At 41.5% G+C, this 20,583-nt stretch overlaps 1 protein-coding gene across 1 annotated transcript in view; it reads left to right on the forward strand.

Annotated features, from left to right (window-relative positions):
• Positions 1-20,583, forward strand: part of ATRNL1 (attractin like 1) — a 682,244-nt gene that overhangs the window by 337,044 nt on the left and 324,617 nt on the right. The window contains exon 25 of the mRNA XM_063132703.1: positions 6,103-6,164. Coding sequence (XP_062988773.1) covers positions 6,103-6,164 — 62 coding nt within the window. The remainder of the gene's footprint in view (positions 1-6,102; positions 6,165-20,583) is intronic.

Genomic DNA, 20,583 nt, shown 5'->3' on the forward strand with positions numbered 1-20,583 from the left:
TTAGTTAATTCCCATTCATTTCAATGGGTCTACTCTAAGTATGACACATTGGATACCAGCCACTATCAATCAACAGTTGGTAAAATGACTGGGAGACTACATCATATATATGATCACACATAGATAATTGTGGGTGTAGTCTAGGGGCTAGATGCAGTGTTTTTAATCCCACATAACAACCTTATGTATTTGGGGACCCAACCTAAATCATGACCTACATGCCAAAGTCTGCTATGAATTACTATCATGGAGTTGGGGTGGATGAAGGAGCATGTGGCTACAGCATGTCTCCACAGCACCATAAACCATAGTTTATGATGCTGTAGATGACCATCCCAATGCAGCTGTTGTCTAATGATTGCACTATAAAGCTTTATAGGTGGTCAAAACCAGCAACATAGATTGTAGACAATGGAATACTTGTCTACTGACACCAGAGGAGACAGCTTTGCTGCCTGCTATTTGTCACCTAGGCTAGAGGGTGTTTCATCCTGTTCCTCCCTCCCTCTGAAACTCTTTAAAAGGGCTCACTGTACCATTGCTGCTACTACCTAGTCCAGAGGATATTTCACTTTGATTTTTTTGATGATTGAATTGCTAATTAATTCTTTTGTTATATTGTTATGCATTTGTTGTTATGAAATTCTTTTCAGTTGTCTCCTATATGGAGAATAATATATTGGGGTTTTTGGCATGTTTTTGTTCTGGACCATTTTGTGCATAATATATATGGAAAAGCCATATACAAATGAAGTAGCCCGTGATATGTGATCCTCTCAGCTCAACATAGCTGAAGGTGAGCTTCCTTGTTCTACACTTGCTGCACCTTCAGAAGAAGGGCACCTGTATCTAGAGTGCACTGGAGATTTTCCTGTCACTTGTACAAGTAATTCGGTTGAAGTCCCAGTTAATTTGTAGAATGGAGAGGTGGCATAGACAGTTGACACAGGCCACAGCTAGACCTAAGGTTTATCCTGGGATCATCCAGGGTTCGGCTCTGCCTGAACACTGGATCCCCTGTGTGTCACCTATATGACAGGTTTGACCCCTGGATGATCCAGGGATAAACCTTAGGTCTAGCTATGGCCACAGTCACTCCTCAAAGGTCTCTTTCTGTTCGTAGAGCCAAGTGCTCCCCTTCATAGTTTAGGGTGCTCGAACTTCACATGATGGTGGAGGTGACAACTAGACCAGGAGTGGTAGAAGACCTGTGGTGAATCCGATAAAACACAGGCTAGAGTTTATTTTGGAGCATATTCTTGTGATGGCAGGAAAAAAAGCCAACTTTTCTGCCATCATTGCATCCACACAGAGACATCCAGCAGAGCTTTCCTTGAGTGGTCAAGGCTCTGTTACATTTTGTTGCCCAGGAAGAAGTAGAGAATTAATCAATGACCTGCTGCAACCAATTTGTAAATCATCTTTTCTGACTTGGACACCACACTTAGGGAGAGTTAGTTGATGTACTTCAGCACCTGCTTGTCTATTTGTTTTGTAATGCAGCTTGAAAATGTGGACAGGATTCTCAGTGGACTGAGGCTAGCCATATTTGTGCTGGACCCTTGTTCTTTTTAGCTAATGAAATCTGCCAGAAGTGGTTTAGCTGAGTAGGTGTCTGAAGTGGTAAATGATTCCTTACAGGAAGATGTGATCCCATCGAGTTTAAAAGAGGCAGCATGATGGTACTTTTTAAAGAAGTGCTCTCTTGAGCCTGCTGTATTCGATATTTTCTAGCCAGTCTCCAATATACCATTCCTTGGCAAGTGGCTTGAGTAAGTGCGAGCCTCTGAACTCTGGCCCTTTCTGGGTTATATGATATATCTAGACTCATTTCAATCTGGCTTTAGGCCTGGCTTTTGGATGGAAACTATTTGGTTGCTCTGGTTGACAGAATACACTGGGAACTGGATAGAGCGAGTGCATTCTTGCAAGTACTGCTGGACATTACAGTGACCTTTGATACTACAGACTATAGTATCATGGCTTTTTGGCCCAATAGAAGTGCAATTATTATTATTATTATTATTATTATTAATATAGCACCATCAATGTACATGGTGCTGTACAGCGTAAGAACAAATATACACTGTTCTTCTGTTTTCCACTCTGACTTTTTATTATGTTTTATGATGATGCTTCCTGCAGTTAATTTAAACTATTTTATTGCTGGCTTTTATCATTATTTTTTTCCTTTAACATATTGCCATTTTTATTATGTTGTATTTTACTATTTTTGTAAGTCCCCTTGAACAACATGAGGAAAGTCTGTGTATAAAAATATCTAAATAAATAAATATTGCTTCCTGGTTCAAACAATGAAAGATAATTACTTGCAAAAATTCTCACTTAACTCATAGAGACAGTTAACCAATGCAAAATAGAATTGTTTCTGTAATTAGCTATTATAATTGGAATACAGTAATTGGAATCATAGGCAAAATCATGCCTCATGTCTTCTATGTTTGAAATATAGATTATAGATTAGACGAATAACTCCACTAGGAGGAAGAAGGACTCTGCAATTATTCACTCTGCTTTATAAGTTTGAAAGGACAAACTCTGTTAATATGATGTATGGAAACTAAATTCATTTCTAACTCATTCACATCTAATCAGCGATGGTACAAATTGGGAGGATGAAAGCCGTACATAGCTGCTGCTGCTCCATTTAAAAAAACAAAACAAAGAGAAAAAGCCATGTCCTTAACAACGTATATCACTCCACAGAAAACATATAGTGCTACACTGGGACTGTACAATGTAGCATCCATTGTGGGCCAATGATATATTTGTGCATTGCTACCCATTCACCACTGCACATCTGCACCACACAATACCTCTATGCTACCAAGCAACACTTTCTATGTATCAACAGGATAGTTCTATTTAACTTTTACACATATCTCCATACGCGTTTAAAGGAAATACATGTTATACACAGACAATACATATGTAACATTTATTCATTAGTGGTTAATTTGTTTGCATTTTGATATGATGATCTATGTAAATAGAAAATGCATTTATTTCTCTGATTTGGAAGTAATTGAGGTACCAAAAAAAACTTAAAGAAACCCTTTTACATTGCTATCCTTTATAATCAGCAGGATTGAGGTTATTGATTGCAATAGTTTTCCTTGAGAATAATTGTGTAATGGTGGACAGTTAAAATGAATACTGATACCATAAGTGAAAATAATTGTCATCATGCCGAATGTAGAACCTCCTTCAGCAAATTGCTTTTTATTAGTGTCACCATAAGAAATGTTATGTTGGAAATTGGTTATATTTTATTTCTCTGTATTAGAGTATTAGACTAGTATTCTGAAGAATTTGTGGTTACTTCAAACCCCATGGTTACATTGGTTTATATAGCCCAAAATGGTCTCTTCTGAGTGGAAGAAGACCTCCAAAGTCTTAGAGAGGTCTTTCAGTTTGGAAGCTGAGGTCCAATTTTAACAGGAGATACCAGGAATTGAACCTGTGAATTTATTTATGCTAAGCGTGTGCTCTATCACTGACCTATAGACTCTCCCCATAGGAAGGGATGTGTGTGACTTTGAAAATCGGATGAAAAATATTAACAATACTATCACAATGTGGTGTTTTTTTCAGCATGCCCTACCTAGCAGGACAAATAAATCCTATGTTGTTTACCTACCTTTTAATTTTTTCTTAGGGTTTTAATGTAGTTGTTATTTTTACATTTTAACTGACACATTTATTACCCCTAGTTCATAAGTACTTCAACTAGACCTTTTATGATAATTTTTCACCCATGATAAATTAATCTCTATCTTTGCCTGATACTATTCACTGTGTAAATTGAATTGAAGAACTGAATTTGTCCAGTGTTTGTTTGAATCAGGCCACTTCCAGGAAAGAAAAAGAACTGTCAAAATAAAGTGCAGGCAGGAACAATATTTAGGCACATTAACATCTTAATCCTAATAAAATAAAATAAAAATGGTGTGTTGTAATGTCACAAAACAAGATGTTATGTAGGTCTGCAAGGAAATATGGTGGCATTGTAGGAAGGGAAAGGAGGGTAAGTAAATATCTAAGATAAGGACATTTGGTGGTATTCCAGGAAAAGAAAGGGCTGTTAACAATATCTAAAATTAGGACATATGGATGTGGTGCACAACAATATGGGAGCTTAGCTCTGGTAAAGTCTTCCGAGACCTTCAGCTTTAAGTGGAAATATGCTTCTCTAAGCAGTTTGTGGAGCGCTTATGTGCAAGGTATTTGAAAGTACAATTACTGAAAATTCTGCATATATACTACAAAACACTGGACAAGGTTGACTCTAGGGATATCATTAGCTGATGCAAATAAAAAAAAGCTAAATATGTTTTGAAGGTAGATGCATTGCAAAGAGAAGATAAATTATTCTGAGCTTTCCTAAAGGCCTAAGCCCCAATTCAACTGTCTTCACGTTTAGCAGCCAAGATGGCATGCATGGAGCACTCTTTAGAAAGCTGTAACTGCCAATCATCTGTTTAACCTGCTCCCCCATCAGAATAGTGGATGACTGTTTCTTGAAGATGGATCCATGCGTGTAGATGAATTTGAGAAGGGAACTTGCCTATAATGCTTCCATTTGCATGCATGGTTATGATTTCTCATCTAGCCTTATTTCACATGCATATGGCTTGTAGATGGATCATAATGTTAGATTTAAATATTTTGCAAGCTTCTTGTTCCCCAGCATCAAATTATATGTTATATATTTGCTTTGTAATTCATCAGCTTAACAGTTTTAATTAAGCAGCTTTAAACGTGTTCTATGCACTTGGGCTGCTGCCAACATTTTTCCTTCTTTCCATTGCATTTGTAAGCCTACTTTCTGAATAAATTCACCTTTCTGCTTTGTTTTTGGGGTTCGCCCTAAAATACCCCCCCCAATGTAGCTGTAAAAAATGTGTGTACCTCCATCCTGAGTTGAATCTATTGAATTGGTCATGTTCTGGTGGGGCTTGAGGCTCACAGGAGAAGCGGAATTGGCTAGGCGAGGTCTTCTATGAATGGCTCAAGTCAGTTCACATCAAATCTCTCTAAGCAAAGATAAGGAAGTCAGCCCCATGGACATCTTCCAGTGGGCTCTGCTGAATAGAACTTTCTCCCTATTGTAGCTAGATGGGGTGATGTTTCAGTAAAAAGCTGAAGCCATCTGAAGCCTTATGTACAAGGCCTGTGCTGTACTTGGCCCCACAACCATGTTACTTAGGCCTTAGTTAGACCTAAGGATTATCCCAGGAAAATGGAGGGGTCGTCCCTGCCTGCTCCCAGGATCCCCTGTGTGTCATTTGGATGCACAGGGATGATCCCGGGACGATCCCAGGATATAGGCCTGGTCTAGCCATGGCCTTAAAAGGCTCTTGCATGATTTTGTATCTGTTGTCTTTCACAAGGTTGGAGAGATGGAGGTGCCACTGGGGATTCATCTTTTGAGTCCAGTGATAATGATTAGGCCATATTTTCTGGTAGGAAGACACAGGAGAAGGTACCAAATGTTCTCCCCTGGATGAAGCATCCTGTACCTCATCGTTCTTTGAGGCCTCATCTACACCAAGCAGGATATTGCACTATGAAAGTTGTATGGAAGCGGTATATAAAAGGCAGGAGCCACACCAAGCAGGATATAGTAGTATGAAAGTGGTATATGTCAATGGGGCCCAACAGTTGTCAGTGCAATTCAATACTGCTCTAAAGCAGTAGTGTGGCTCCTGCCTTTTATATACCGCTTTCATACCACTTTTATAGTGCAATATCCTGCTTGGTGTAGATGAGGCCTGAGTCTTCCTCAAGGTATTGCATGACCCTGGGATTGCAATGACACCATCTTGATATTTCCATGCAGCTGTTAATTTGACAAAACATTGTGTAGGGTTTGTTTTAGTTAATTATGAGTAAAATAATTTTCTTAAATGCTGCAGACCTTTGAAACTGGGGTATATTATCTAAAACAGCTGACTTGAATATACCAGTTGACTTTGGCTATTCTGCTTTCCTTTAACTGGCTATAAAGAATACCTCTGCTTAAATAGTCTTAATATAAATTGTGAAATTGTTTTCAATTTTCTTTCTTTCTTTTTATAGATTGCATTTTCGCAACACAACACCATCATGGACCTGGTACAGTTTTTTGTCACCTTCTTCAGGTAATGTTTCCACTCTTAATTCTACAACGTAATCCACACTAAACCACATGATGTCAAACTTTGGACATCCTACCCTTTTAACACATTGTACATCAGTCTACAGTATGCAATCTACATGCATTGAAGCAATAGAAAATATTTCATTTTAGTTATTTGACCAGTGAGTAGACATACTTGTATGCGAAATGTTGTCTTCCCATATTTAAGTTTCAGGATTTCCCCCTTCCCCCAACATGTGAGATTGGATTTATAACATGTTTGTATTACATGGCTTGCCTCCTGATTTATGTTGGTATTTATGGCACAACACCTTCTGGTCTGTATAACTGGCATGCTATTATTTGGGTTTGTTTGCAAGCTTTATTCTTCTGGGATACAATAAATATACTGAGGATGTCTTCAGCATGGTGGGCCCATCTTCAGTGCAAAGGTTTAAACTAAGAGTAACCAAAAATGGCTGCCCTCAGTTTGCTATATCATTTGCACCTGGTGAATCGGGGCTGGTGTTATGGTCCCATTTTCCGGAAAACTGGCTTACACTTGCAGCAGGAGGCTTCTCTCTTTAATGCTAAACTATTGTTAAAACTGGTCATAACTACATTGAGACATTAAAAGAACATTGAAACTGTGTTAAAAACACTACTCAGAAGTTAAAAGCCCAAATTAAAGAGATGTGTTTTAGGCTTTGGAAACAGGAGTTGATATTTATTATTAAGGCATCTGTAAGATTGATAGAAATAGATGTTTGGACAGTTAATGAGTTGTCTTGATGTAACTAATAAAGCTTCCTTTTTCCTTATGACAAAACAGAAACACTGGTATGTATCAGCTGGATCATCTATGTGCATAGAGACTTAAAAACTATTGTTTCTGCTTTGTTTTCTGATACCAGTCCCACTGAGTATTGGTTAACATTTCCCCTCTCTTGGAATACTAAGACTGTTCTCAAAATCAGGCAGCCCACCATGGTTTATTTATTACATGCTGAACTGCAGCATGCATGGGCACCAATTTTGAATATCCAAGCCTATTGTGTTGTCCAAACCTGTTACGTCTGGGGCGTGGGCAGCAGGGAGCTAGGCTGGGCCGCCGGGACCCGGGGAGTGAAGCAGAAGAGAACACCACACTGAAGCAGGATCAAGAAGGACTTCATTGACCATCACTAGTGTGTGCCAGAGCCAGAGCCCCCCTCCTGTAGCATGCAAGAGTTCAGAGGCACAGTTGAACCCGAGTCTAGGCCAAGCTGGAGCAACATCCCAGAACCGGCACGAGGGTCCAGCACTGCCTGCCGAGGCAGAACCAAAGCGTAGTCCAGAGGCAGTCCAAGAGTCAGGAACCAACAAGGTGTGGCAGAGTCAGGGGGCAAGGCAAAGTCCAAAAGCAGTCCAGAAGTCAGGAACCAACACGATCAGGAACGGGCGTAGAGGTTTGCAGGAGGCAGCACAGGGACAGTGTTGTTGTAGCAAGGGTTGAGGGAGAAGTGCAGTGCTTAAATAGCTCTTACCCTGGCCCCACCCAGCTGGACTCCAATCACATCCTCTGCGTGTAGTTAGTCAGGGGCCTGAGGCTTGCAAACACCCCAGCAGGACAGGTCCCGACTGAAGACCTGGGTCCTGCAAGCACTCAGTACAGCATAGATCCTGACAAAACCCAGCAAAGCTGAGTTGTTGGCATGATTAACCACCCACCCAGAACTCATGGGATGTTTAGATGGTTTGTTAGTCATGCCAACAACCCACCCTCACTGGATTTGGATGAAACAACAGGCTGGAGTCATGGCTTGAATAATCAAAAGCTAGTTGGTACATGGCACGATCCGCCGTAACTTAAATAAGTCACACTGGGCTCCGGTGATCCTGCGAACCTTGTTACTGCCTCCCTCAGGAACAATAGATTCTGGCGCTTCCTTTGATGTGCCTTCACTCTGCAGCTGTGTATTGATGGTGCCATATGAGCATCTTTTTTATATTATGCTTTTATGATTTACTACAGGAATCTTCGATTGCTCTACATCTTATATATATATTTGCTCTGTAGTGCCTTCCAACTTTTTGAGAAAATTATGCTCAAAGTAGCTCTAAAGTTTGAAGCTATTTTTTCTTCACTCCATGTGTTTGTTTCTTTGCTGGTAATGTGCACCTTTCCTCTCAAGTTAAAAGGAAATATTAGATTAATTAAGCTAGGGATTCATCCATGACAAATTCTTAACTGGAACACTTTTGTCCTGAAGTGCAGAATGTGAACTTGTAGCAAGTTATGACAAAATGTGGGAGTGCATTGTTGGTGGCGGGGGTGAGGAAGATTGGTTGGTGAATGTTTAAAAGGAGAGATGAAATCTTGCTCTAGGCTATAATGTTGTTGTATGCTATGGCAAATGACAAGCTGCTTTCTCAAGTTTCCAGCCTGCTTTCCGTTCAGTTTTGGTAGGTATTGGACTGCGTGAAATGAGTGACATCAAAGAAATGAGCAACCTGTTTACAGCTGCAAAGTAATATTGCAGGCTCTTAATCTGCATTGTAATAAACCAATGCAGTAAGAAGAAAAGAAAAGAACATAGTTGGATGTCCTATTTTGGATTCTGTAGATGTGAATATATTACATTTTATTGATTAGCACTGAATCAAATGAAACACCATTCCGAAGTTCATTACTAGAATATTAATCAAGTAGGTCAGTAAGCTTGTGTTATAGCAAGTAAAACATTTAACAAAGAATCAATTCAATTTCACTTTAGACTAGTAATCTTGCTCCCCTTGTTTGGAGACACTCTTTGAATGTTGTTGTTGTTGTTGTTTTCCAAGTGTAATTGCATCCAATTTTGGGAAAATCCCACATTTTATTGGAGATTATCTGTAGTGATACTAGAAATATATTATGAGAACTGAAGTGAAAATAATGGAGGAGGGTGTTGTTTGTTTTAAAATAGATGGTATATCTCTTATTATTAAAGATTCAAAATCTTTTATCAGATTCAGGTTCCTGAAAGTGAAAACACACACATACAACACGTGCACGTGAAGCTTAGTGGAGATCTACTGCAGAGAATAGCAGTGATCTAAAATCTGAGATGAAGGTTCTTTTATTCTTTTAAATATTGTATTTTATATTTTTAACCGCTACATGGCATTTTTTTTTTTAAAAAAACACACCTCTTTTAATCCTCCCAGAGAACAGTTTTTGGCCGGGTTAGAAACATAATAAATAAATAAATAAAATAAATAATATTGTTCCTTCAAAATTGGGAGTTCTGGATTTTAAAAAATCACATTACATCTTCTTAACTAGCCACAAACTGGCCAGACAGTGGTTGAGAAACTTAACACATTTACAAGGCCCTGATACAGCAACTGAGTGCTTCTCCACTAGTGTTCCACTAACCAGAGAATTAACTAAGACCAGCGGTACCATTCGAACCGGGCTTTGGGGTAAGTGTCTGGGGCCACTGCCCCTGGATTGAGCATCTGGGCTCCTGCCATTCTCTCACTAAAATCATTGCTTGGAGTCGTGGCCTGGATCTTAAAGTGCAAAGAAATAGAAAAAGCACTTTAGAAACCAAGCTGTGAAGTAGTGGTTATGATGAGAGACATGAGATAGGCAGCTGCATTGGCTGGACGGCTGGCTGCCATCTTTCAAAATGGAGTGAGAAGAAGTGGGAAGGAAGCAAATTAGGAAGAACATCTGGCACAGCCCACCTAAAATAATGGCACCCATGAGCACCCACCCACCAGCAATGGCAGTGACCATTTGGAGAACATTTACATTGATCAAGACAGTCAACCCAAACAAAGAAGATGCTCAACACTAAAGCTGCGGGATTGTGTGGTTTTGCCAATCCCCTATTAGTGAAGATATTTTTTTTATTTGCTATCTTTTTATTATGTTTTGGACATTAGTCTTGTAATCATTACAATGTAATATATTGGATTTTAAATAATTTCTTATTGACTTTATCGTACATTGGAATTTGTTGTGATGAAGGGAGTTATAGAAATGTTCTAAATAAATAAATACTTTAAGCAGGTCTCCTGCAGGATCTTTGTCTGCATACAGATGATCAGGGGTCTGGAAACAAAGCCCTATGAAGAGAGACTGAAAGAACTGGGCATGTTTAGCCTGGAGAAGAGAAGATGGAGGGGAGACATGATAGCACTCTTCAAATACTTAAAAGGTTGTCACACAGAGGAGGGCCAGGATCTCTTCCCGATCCTCCCAGAGTGCAGGACAAGGAATAACGGGCTCAAGTTAAAGGAAGCCAGATTCCGGCTGGACATCAGGAAAAACTTCCTGACTGTTAGAGCAGTGCGACGGTGGAATCAGTTACCTAGGGAGGTTGTGGGCTCTCCCACACTAGAGGCCTTCAAGAGGCAGCTGGACAACCATCTGTCAGGGATGCTTTAGGGTGGATTCCTGCATTGAGCAGGGGGTTGGACTAGATGGCCTTGTAGGCCCCTTCCAACTCTGCTATTCTATGATTCTATGATTCTACACATTAGTCCAGACCCTCTATCTGATTGGATTCCACTTAGTCCAGATGTAGTAATATTTAGAGAGTTGTACCACAAATGAAACAAGAGTCTCCGACTACAGGATTTTTAATACTGCTGGGTTCCAAAGATGACTTCATTTATTGCTATACCATGGACCGTTCTGAAGACACACGCTGACAGAAGTGCTCATGCTGCAGACAGATACAGAACGATAGAAGCTGGGTGATTGTACTGTACAAAGAGAAGGGGGGACACTGCAGACACACACACAGAGAAAGGGAGTGGGGTAAAGCTGCAAACAGAATGAGATAGTAAAACGACCATAAAGAGCTTTTTACTGGCTGCCTGTTATCACAATTGCCCACTCCAGCTCTGTTTTCCCAGGGTAGCAAGTTAGGTACTGCCTTGGCGTTGAGAGGACTTTTGGTCCAGCTTTCTCATGTTCTCACTGCAGCTCAGGCATGACTTCAATGTCCATATAGATCTCTAGTTTAGAATGGTACGACTGCATGGTTTTCTGATTGCATTTGCTATTCATAATCAGTTTAAATGAAAACACCCTGCAATCAGACACTAAAGGACAGCTTGGAGAGGACAACGGGTAACAAAATGCAAAGACAAGGTTTTGAAGCAATCTGAAACTGCAGTCTGCATATTACTTGCTTTGTAGTAATCCTGGTGTAGTCCATAGATTTCTATGTGAATACAGTGAGATTTTGCTGGATAAAGTGGGTTGTGAATTGTAACCAGACAGCCTGGCTGAATTGTAACCGAACAGAGTATGACAGCTGATACAGAGTAAGTAGTAACTTGTGCAATTGCACCTACCATTGTATCCTTCTGGAAGCACTGACAGACATCTGAAACTGACCCCAGCTAGAGGAAACTTTTATATCTTTTAGTAAACCAGAGCTTATACAAGACCGAGCTATCGTCCTTTACTCCAAAAGGCCTGAAAAGGCCAGGATAGTGTATCTGGATATGTCCATGGATTTCCTCTACTCCTAGCAGTCTGGTAAAAGCACCCTTACACCATTGTGCCATAGAAGGACAGGGGCTATTGTTGACAGAGAAAGATGTGTAGTGCTATGCCAGTGCTAGAGGTGATTTCTGATGCAAAGAAGCCAGCTCTGGAATTATTTGATTTTGTTATGAACATTTATGGACCACCTTATTTGCTAAAATGCCATCAAGGCAGTTCAAGGAATGGCTGCAAATAGGGGTACGTGTTGTATTCAGCCAAATCCTGAACTGAATCATGCGGATTTGGATGGATTGGGGAGATGTTCAAATTGAGGTAGGACTCCTCCAAAGTGGGCCAAAACCAAATCTGAACCTTCTCAAAGCTTACAGATTCAGGACACAGAGATACAGACAATGGCCTAATATACATCTGCTATTTATTCTGGGAGAATATCGAGGTCGTCCCTATAGGGCCACATGACGCACAGCTGATCCCGGGGTGAACCAGTGACAGCCACTCTGTTCTCCTGGGATATCGGGCACTACAGTTATCACAATTTCCCCCATCTCTCATGGCAACCCCAACGTCTGTGGGCGCTGTGGCCCCTCTGCCATAGTTGTCGCTGTTCCTTACAAGTAGTGGAGCTCAACTATAACAGGCAAGCAGCTGTGTGGGGGAGCTTATGGGTATCAGGGGTGATGGGGAAAGCATTTTCACCACCTCCTAGATGGCTCTCACTGTCTTCCAGTGCCGAGTTGTTGTTTTAAAAAAGAAATTGTACTTTCGCTCAGGATCACTGTTCCTAAATCCATTCCATTTCTAAAAAAAAAACTTTTCCCCAGAGCAGCCGTCTTTACCTTTGGGAAAACTCACTGGCATCTGGCCCCTGAGGGACAATCCTGGAAGTACAATAGTTCCCAATCATCCTTCCCCTCTCTTGAAAGCCTCTAGGTGTAGGCGATGCCAGTGTGTCTGTTAAACCTGATACATTTCTGCCCAAGCTCTCTAGACACCAGGGTGTAATTTTGTAAGTGGAAGCTCTAGCTTCTAATCACAGTGAATGACTTTACCATGACTCCCTAGTCCCAGTGCTTTGGAGGAGAGATGTTGAAGTCATATATTGCAGGATTGTTCCAGTGGTCAGTGTTCTTCATTAGTTCTCTTTCAGGAACAAGAATATTAAAGGTGTTTAGGTGGACCTGGGAGGGTTTGGGATTGGACGCTTGCTTGGAAGATAATGGACTTTCCATTATGGACTTTTTGTTTTTTTGCCAATTGAGCAGAAAACAAAAACAGGGCTTTTCTTCAAAGCTGCACAGTTTAAAAGTTAGGGACTTACTGAGACTTTTTCGTTGGGAGCAAGGTCACCCCAGTTCTTCCACTCTCTGACCTCACTCTGTGGCTGATCTGGGAGATGGTCCTGGTGGCAACTGGCCGCCTGTAGCCAGTAAAAGGGCAGGGGGATGGATCCAGTAACCAGATGACCTCTGGAAACCCCACATTCCCTCCTTGTGTGGGGATTACCCAGTGCAACCCCTCAGGAGGGAAACTGTGGGGTATAGGGGGAACACGGCGCCAATGTGATGCCATCAAGGCAGCCCCTATTTATTTATAGTATTTTTATCCTGCACCTCAGGCAAAAAGATTCCCAGAGCATCTTACAATCAATCAGTAAAGAAGACAGCCCCTGCCCTCAGGCTTACATTCTAAAAAAGACAAGACACACAGGGAAAAGGGGATGGGGAGGGAAGAAGGGGAAAAGAAAAAGTAATTAAGGAGACAGATTCAGCAGAGCTGGTAGGAAGGCCCTGCTCCCCCCTCATCTCCAATGGAGGGGCAGACCAACAGCTCCTTCTTCTTCCCCACAGGGTCGAGATGACCGTTAGCCCTGTGGGGGTTCGAACTGGAGCAGGCCCTGATGGTCTCTGCCTGCTCCTGCCTCCCTTGCTGCTGCTTCTTTCCCATAGGGTCAAGATGACCATTAGCCCTAGAGTCCTTTTGTTGGGAAGCCACCCTGTGTTGTCTTCCCAAAGCATTTATGAGGAAGGAAATAAAGATGCTAATGCATCCAATCACACACTACTTCTTAAACCAACTTTACTTCTTGGAAGAAATATAAAATATTTGAGCCATGAAGGTCATGTGTTCAGTTTCCTTCAGTATAGGTACATAACATTGCATGAAATATGGAAGTCTTTTCAATGAGTAACAGAAGCAGACTCAGACGGAATGGGTCAGATGTTTTATTTATTCTACGGATACTCTATTTCCATTAAAAAGAAAAAATTAACCCACTGTGACTATAAATCTTCTTTACTCTTTGAAATAGATGAAAGGAGGGTCTGCAGAGTTACTAGGCTTCAAATCTGGAACTTTATTAGGCCATATACAATAAGACCTCTACAGAGGATTTGTTTTCATTTGACAGCATGTAAAATTGTGAGAGCTTTATCAGTGTATTTTGAGTTGAGCGCATGCTGTCAATTAAGATTTTTTCTGGTATACGATGCATTCTTCTCACATAGGATTAAGTACCAACATATATTTAGCTCATATGCATTTTTCATAATATTGACCTTTGTGTATTAACATTTCTATCTCAGGTGTTGGCTATGACATAGATTTTAGCAAAATATATAAACTCACATGAATTTCTAAAGAATACTTTACAATTTCACAAATTTCACAACCAGGGCGTTCCTAGACGAGGCCTTAGCGCACCTTGAGAGCCAGTTTCCCTGCTGTGCTTCCACATGACGCACAGGGGAATCCGGCTCCAGGCCACACTGAAGCCTCCTCTAACGTGCCATAAGCAAAGTCGCTTATGGCGCACCTTTTCCCCAGCCCCGGCCTAAGGCAGCAGCTGGGGAACGTCTAGCTACTTCCGTGGCTTTTTGCGGCTACTCGCTTACTCGCGAGTAGCCGCAAAAAGCCGCGGACTGGCCACAGCGCTGAGTGCTGTGCCCATTGGCCGGGGGAGATCCCGGTAGGGAGAAGGAGAGACGACACAGCACAGACACACACACACGGAGGGAGAAGGAGAGACGACACAGCACAGACACACACACACGGAGGGAGAAGGAGAGACGACACAGCACAGACACACACACATGGAGGGAGAAGGAGAGACGACACAGCACAGACACACACACACGGAGGGAGAAGGAGAGACGACACAGGAGCGGATGGGGGTGTTTTAACTAAAAAAAAACCCTTACCTTCTCCGCAGTCTTCGGGCCGCACGTGGCCCCTTTAAACTTAAAAAAAAATGGCGGACGCTGCAGGGATCCGATGTCCCTGCGCGTCCCGCGTCTGGAAGCCCGGGCGGCGCGCGCTAACATCAGCGCACTGTCGCCCCGCCTCCCTGCCGGCTTATCCCGGCAGGTCTAGCAAAGCCCCCAGTCACTTTCCTTCTATTGTACACAGTGATAATTAAAAAAGAAAACATATTGCATTCCTCATCTCCATTCTGTCAAAACAAAATTCCTTAGTCCTGAAATTCCTAAAGGTATAGCGCCAGGCCAAAATACATCAACCAATACTCTTCTTTGTCAGTTGCTATTCTAGTTCATGAGAATTTCAGTATAGAGCCATAGAGCAGCTAAACCATGCTGCTTAACCACAAAATGGTTAATGGAATGCATTAAGTATACTAAAATAGTTAAGGTAGAGTGGATTTTCCGCATTCTCACATTAAAAGGCACAAACATTCTATTCTTTTTAAAATCAATATGATTTGCCTTATCAACATGAAATGTTTGGTCTAAAAGCTCTCTTTCATGTGTACAGGTGTTCCAGATTTCAGAATAAAATGGATCAAAATACTGCTGAAATACAAAAGCTTTAAAACTATGTGTTTTAAACTATGCATTTTTGGGAGGCCATACCCTGTGATTGCTCTCACTTGATGATCTGCTTGATGATTGCTTGATGATCTGGTCTCCCTGTGTTGAGATTACTGCTATGGCTTCTCTTATTTGTCCATCCATGAGACTACAGAGATTATGCCCATTTTATAGACTGGATACACTGAGGTTAATAATTAATATGTTGCATGTATATGACTTGATAGGCAGTGTGCTGCTGAGCTTACTTCATTGAATTACATTATCTGCATGTACAGGTTCATCTATAGTACTATTGTGTATTGATGGGTTGTTGTTGTTGTGGCTTCTAAGCACATGCAATAGTGGTGCAAGAGCGTTTTTGCATGTATAGGAAATCATTAAGAAAGCTGCCCATTGGATATCTAACTGGACATATACTACACTTATGAAGATGTTGGAATATTGTGCCTTCTATGGGCATTTCTGGCAGAAATTAAATACATATGTAACATGTGATTTGGAAATTTACTAATTTTGGCATTTACTAATATAGGCTGAACTAATTATTTGTATAACGATTACCCATACTCTATTAGTAATTATGTCCTGCTGTTTCACATATTGAGTTCATATACAAGATAGGCTCCATGTGCTTTGGCATTACAGCCTCAGTCAGCTTTCTCAACAGGACCACTACTAGCCTTCTCAGTGGCTGGGGCTCTGGAACTCCCTTCCCAGGGATGCTAGACTGGCTCTGTCCTTGCTGTGCTTCCGGAGGCAGGCCTTTGGGGAACAGTCTGGACCTCTGTTTATGCGTTGGATTATTTTTTTTAATGGTTATTTGTATTTTAAAACTTTAACATCACAAGAAGTTTAATTATATATTTTAACTTTTGTATATTTCTATTTATATGTTTTAATTGTATATGTTTTAATTTGGCAAAGCTGCCTTGAGTCCCAGTATTGGGAAAAGGGTGGGATACAAATAAATATAATAACAACAGCAACAACAGAAGCAAAAGGCTGTCCATTATTTTGTGTAGAGGCACTGGGACGGGGGCACCATAGATGGCTTCATTATACGTCATCCAAAAACCAAAATGGCTGTTAGGAATTGAGAAATGAAGCACAATCCTGTGCCCAGTTTCCCTCTTATTAAGGCCCATGGGGCTTCCTATGGTAGGGACATTCTGTTCAACTTGCTCAATGGCTAGTTAGCCAGGTTGATACAGCTGGGTTGACTGCTCGTTTCACTGCAGTCAGTATATTCATAGCAGCAGGGGGCAACTTCCAGGGGCTGGGGGCCACATTGGCTACCTCAGAAGCCTACAGGGGCCATCCTCCTGCCACTGTCGAAATCCCAACAATTCTGATGGGAGATAAAGCATGTGGGCAGTGGCCACTGCTCCTTGTTTCCTAGCTTCTGATTACCCAGCAGAATTGCCAAGATTTGGGCAGTGATAGCAGGAACTGCACAAATGGCCATTGCAGGTGGCATGAGGCCTTCATGACATGTGCTGCCCACCTGATTTATAGCATCATGTTTCTTGTCTTTGAATGGTGGTTAGTTCTTGTCGACTGTGAACATGTGTCCATAGTAACCTCACATTGTATTAGAGCAGAGTAAATGCAAACAAATGTAATTGTTTGGCACAGTTTATTGGGAGAAAAGTGAGTTAGCGATACTGTTCACACAATATAACCGATTAATATAAATTGACATAGCTTCTATGAAAAACAGCACTGTTCTCTGGATGGTGAGTTTGAAATGAACTGGGGTTATATTACTTAATTTGAAAAATCCACTTCAGAAACAAAACTGCACATTAACATTTAAATGACTTTTGATTGCGCTTGCATTTTAATAGTTTATTTTAGATCATATAACCCATCTTTAGACTTTGCTTACACTCCAGGATACAAAGTGGTGCTAAGATGCTTGTAAAGGAGACGTTGGAAGTGAGTGAAGTCTTTACAGATTCTCCATCTGAGAATCAATATGGCAGCATAGTGATTATGTGCTGATGTGGTGAAAAATCAAACCTAGAGAGCAATAACGACATTTTCTTCACTGGTGCGGAATAGGATGTTCACTCTGGTTTATTAGAGATCGCCAAAGTTTTTAAAAAACATGAGTAGTAGTATAGCTTGGAAGTGTCATATTTGGCAAGAATTTCTCACATCATAAAAGAAACATTAAATTTGGTCCAAATGAATAGTTTCAAGCTGATCAGATTTGGTCTTGGTTGGCATTGGTGACTATTTTCCAAAATGGGAAATGATGCTTTGGTGATAGGTGGATTTCAAATAATTGGTTATAGAAATGGTCAGTGGTGAGGAATGCTAATGTAACAACAACTGTAATAAGATGTAGAATAGTACATACATTTTGTCTATCAGTTCATGATTTTGTGTGTTTTGGCATGAGATTTTATGAGCTCTGCTGTGATGAACAATCTCATGTGCTGTGTCACTGTACCTTCTTCAAACCATTCATTAGCAGACATTGTGAAAGGCTGAGTGCTCAACTGCAAGTGGCATCCTGTTCTATGTTATTCTGGATCATAGAGCCACACAAGAGAGTGTCTGAGAATGTTGGGTTCTGTGGAAAGTCTTTTCAGTTTCTTCAAAATGAGTTTGGACTCAAGGACAGCTATAGAGTTCAGGCAAAGAGCACAAAAGATGAAAGAATTTGGGTGCACCAAGGATGAAACTAAGCAAAGGGTTCAATAGTTTGGTTCTGTTGAATGAAATGTCCTTAATTTCCTGATTTTTGATGAGTTTGGGCTAGCTGATTCAGCATGAATTCTATGGGACAAACAGGTTCCCAGAACAAAAGAGACTATAAGAAGTACTCATGGTGGTACCGTAACCTGCTGGTCTGTCTGGAGTTGCAGATGCTTCAGGATTGGGAGATATTTCTGTAAAGGCTTTAGATTGGCCAATTTGTAGATTACCTTGTGAGTTGCTTAACTAGGGTGGTGAATTAGAGGTCAGGAAGGCAATTGCATTTATTCAGAGTTCCCATTGTTTTCCTATTCATACAAGGACAACTACTGATTGAGTAATAGTGGAGAACACATTGGTTATGAACTATAATTACAGCAAAGGTACGTAGCTAGTGTACCACCAACAGGGTCCTTTTATTCTTAACTGCCATGAGTTGTTTTTACCTCATTTTACCTCAAAAAATACCATTTATTTGTTTATTGCATTTTTATAACACCCAATAGCTGAAGCTCTTTGGGCAGTTCACAAAAATTAAAACCATTCAAAGTATAAAACCATTCAGAGGCCACCAGTGAGGGAGGAAGCAGCAGCCAGGCACCTCTCCACCGTGCCTGGGTCCAGCTCCAGCTGAGAGCCCCCTCCCTCCTGCTACCAACTGTCTCTGCAGAGGCCACCAGTGAGGGAGGAAGCAGCAGCCAGGCACCTCTCCACCGTGCCTGGGTCCAGCTCCAGCTGAGAGCCCCCTCCCTCCTGCTACCAACTGTCTCTGCAGAGGCCACCAGTGAGGGAGGAAGCAGCAGCCAGGCACCTCTCCACCGTGCCTGGGTCCAGCTCCAGCTGAGAGCCCCCTCCCTCCTGCTGTCACCTGTAGCTGCTGAACTTTCCAACTAAGATTGTAGTGCCTGAATTTGCTTTCCTTTTCCCCCTCCTCCTCCTCCCTCCCAATCCCCTTTCCTTTTGTGTCATGTCTTTTAGATTGTAAGCCTGTGGGCAGGGACTGTCAAGAAATACTTTTGTAAGCCGCCGTGAGAGCCTTTTTTGGCTGAATGGCAGCATAAAAATCCTTAAATAAATAAATAAATAAAATAAAACAAACAGTATAAAAGCATGATATAAAATACAATATAAAAGCACAACCAGGATAAAATCAGCAGCCGCGCAGAAATAAAAAATTAAAATACAAATTTAAAATAGCAAAGTTAAAGTTAAGTTTATAGACTGTTAAAATGCTGAGAGAATAAAAAGGTCTTCACCTGGCGTCTGAAAGAATATAGTGTAGGTGCCAGGCAAACCTCCTTAGGGAGCTCATTCCATAACTGGGGTGCTACAGCAGAGAAGGCCCTCCTCCTAGAAACCATGTGTCTCACTTCCTTTGGAAGGGGCTCATGGAGAAGGACCCCTGAGGATGATCTCAGGATCCGGGCAGGTACATATAGCAGGAGGCGTTCCTTCAGATAGCCTGGCCCCAAGCTGTTTAGATCTTTAAATGTTAATACCAGCACTCTGAATCGGGCCCAGACCTGGACTGGCAGCCAATGAAGCTGGAAAAGGACTGGCGTGATGTGATCTCGTTGGCCAGTCCCTGCTTGTAAACGTGCTGCCCTGTTTTGTACCAGTTGAAATTTCTGGACTGTTTTCAAAGGCAGCCCCATGTATAACGCATTGCAGTAATCTAAACAAGAGGTTATCAGAGCATGGATAACTCTAGCTAGGTTATCTCTGTCCAGATAAGGGCACAGTTGGTATATCAGCCTAAGCTGATAAAAGGTGCTCTTTGCCACTGAGTTCACCTGTGCCTCAAGTGACAGTTCTGGATCCAAGAGCAACCCGAAACTATGAGCCCAATCCTTTAGGGGGAGTGCAACTCCGTCCAGAACAGGATGAACATCACCTCGCCAGACAGGCAAACCACCGGCTAACAGTACCTCCATCTTGTCTGGATTGAGTCTCAGTTTGTTGGCCCTTATGCAGTCCATTACCATGCTTAGGCACACATATTACACACATAGGACAGGATGCTAGGGTGATGCCATCACCGCACATTAGAAACCATCATGTCTGAGTTTCTCTGTAACAACCTCCTACTCTCAATGAAATTCTAGTTGATTTCTGTGAACTGTGACCAGACTATCCAGTTAAGCAGTCTTTTGTTTGGCGAGCGTCCTCTCTATTTGGGTAGATCAATTCTCTTGATTATTTCTTACAAACATGGGAAAAAGGGCTTGTTGTCCCTCATCCATCTTGTTCATGTTTTTGAAATGTGGGGTTGAATTTCTAAGTAACCTTTGTGCTATGGAATGGAGACAGGGTAGGTGAAACCAAAGAAACAATACAATAATGCTTATATGTTGCTGCGACGTCACCACCTCACCCACCAGGCTTTGACGCGCACACCTCCCTCAGGCTAAGCA

This window comes from Elgaria multicarinata, chromosome 8, assembly GCF_023053635.1.
Source record: "Elgaria multicarinata webbii isolate HBS135686 ecotype San Diego chromosome 8, rElgMul1.1.pri, whole genome shotgun sequence".
NCBI lineage: Eukaryota > Metazoa > Chordata > Lepidosauria > Squamata > Anguidae > Elgaria > Elgaria multicarinata.